A 1,817-nucleotide genomic window follows, 5' to 3' on the forward strand; every position below is an offset into this window, starting at 1 on the left:
CTGTTCTTAGGAACTTAAAGAGAATTTCTAGTAGTATTGAAACTAGACCAGAAAAGAAAGGTTTTAGAATAATAGGTGAAGCTTATCCTGCATCCCAAGTGTGTGATGTCCTCATTAGCAGTGCCTTACCTCCAACCTCTTAGAGGCAGTAAAGAGGAACAGCAGTAGTCTCTATTTTTACTTTTTTTGGAATTTTTGGTGGACAACCATAATCAAAAGGACATTTCTCATGCTTAGAACTAGGAGTTTTATTAGTAAACAGTTCTTATGGGGACCATTGTCAGAAAGGAGGAAATATTATATTTTTCAAAAATGTAGGTAAGTATAAAATAATATGGTTTCTTGAGGTTTAATCAGAAAACCTTGTAGCTATTATTTGACTATCCTCCATCCTTCCCATTCTGTATATCAATGAACCAATATTTATTTGTTATTTATTTGTATTAAAACATATGATATCTCTGCTTGAATTTAATAAACACCAAGTTCTTTTTATACTCTAAACCCTTGTCTTTCCCTCCTCAGGTTTGAAAGAAGGGAATGGCTACTGAGAACTGTACAGTTGTTACTGAGTTCATTCTTTTAGGACTGACTGATCGTGCTGAATTGAAAATGATGCTCTTTGTTTTATTTCTGGTGATTTATGCTGTTACCTTGTTAGGGAATCTGGGCATGATTCTGTTAATCCGCATTACTCCCAAACTCCACACACCAATGTACTTTTTCCTCAGTTGCCTATCATTTGTAGATGCCTGTTATTCATCAGTCATTGCACCAAAAATGTTGATTAGTTTCTTGGTAGTAACAGAAACCATCTCTTTCTCTGCCTGCATCATGCAACATTTATTTTTCGGAGTGCTGGTTACCACCGAAGGCTTCTTGCTGTCAGTGATGGCTTATGACCGTTATGTGGCAGTTGTTAACCCATTGCTGTATACTGTGTCCATGTCTAAGCAAAAGTGTATCATGATGGTCACTGGGTCAGTCATAGGTGGAACTATTAACTCTTTGACACACACCATAAGTTTGAGTAAGCTGTCTTTTTGTGGACCTAATATAGTGGGTCACTTCTTCTGTGACATACCATCGCTGCTGATACTCTCATGTTCTGATACCTCCATGAATGAATTTCTGCTCTTGATCTTCTCTGGAGTTATCGCCATTGGTACTCTCTTGATTGTGTTCATATCCTATTTACTCATTGCTCTGGCCATTTTGAGAATACGCTCAGCTTCTGGACGACAAAAAGCCTTCTCCACTTGTGCTTCTCACCTGACTGCTGTCACTATCTTCTATGGCACCTTAAGCTTTAATTACATTCAGCCAAGCTCCCAGTATTCTGTAGAACAAGAGAAGGTGGTGTCGGTGTTCTATACACTGGTGATTCCTATGTTAAATCCCATGATTTACAGTCTCAGGAACAAAGAGGTGAAAGAAGCTGCAAAGAGAGCCATAGAGATGAAGTCCTTCTCATGTTAATACCAGAGTAGCAAAATTTCTGTCCTATTTATCAGCCAGCTTTCATGCAGAAAGATGTACATTAAGTCAGTACATTCTAATTCTTTTGTTTAGAAGTTCTAATCTCAATATTTTTTAAGATGAAGAAACCCATGTGAAAGTCAAAAATTTGGTGTGTAATTTAATTTAAAAATTAACTTAAACGCTGTTTGAAATATTATTATTTGAATTAATCAGTAAATAAAATATTAAATATATCTGCTGTTTAAAAACTAAATAAATACAAGAGAACATTATGTCTTTTGGAGATAAATAACAAGTTTTGTTATTAATGAGAACATCTATGATATTTATTGTAT

The 1,817-nt window shown here is 35.5% G+C and overlaps 1 protein-coding gene across 1 annotated transcript; it reads left to right on the forward strand.

Moving 5' to 3' along the window:
- Nucleotides 1-540: 540 nt before the first annotated feature.
- Olfr1052 (olfactory receptor 1052) lies at nucleotides 541-1,479 on the forward strand. The gene has a single exon (NM_147010.2). The coding sequence runs from the start codon at nucleotides 541-543 to the stop codon at nucleotides 1,477-1,479; it is 939 nt and encodes a 312-aa protein (NP_667221.2).
- Nucleotides 1,480-1,817: the final 338 nt, after the last annotated feature.

This window comes from Mus musculus, chromosome 2 (genome assembly GCF_000001635.26).
Source record: "Mus musculus strain C57BL/6J chromosome 2, GRCm38.p6 C57BL/6J".
Lineage (NCBI taxonomy): Eukaryota > Metazoa > Chordata > Mammalia > Rodentia > Muridae > Mus > Mus musculus.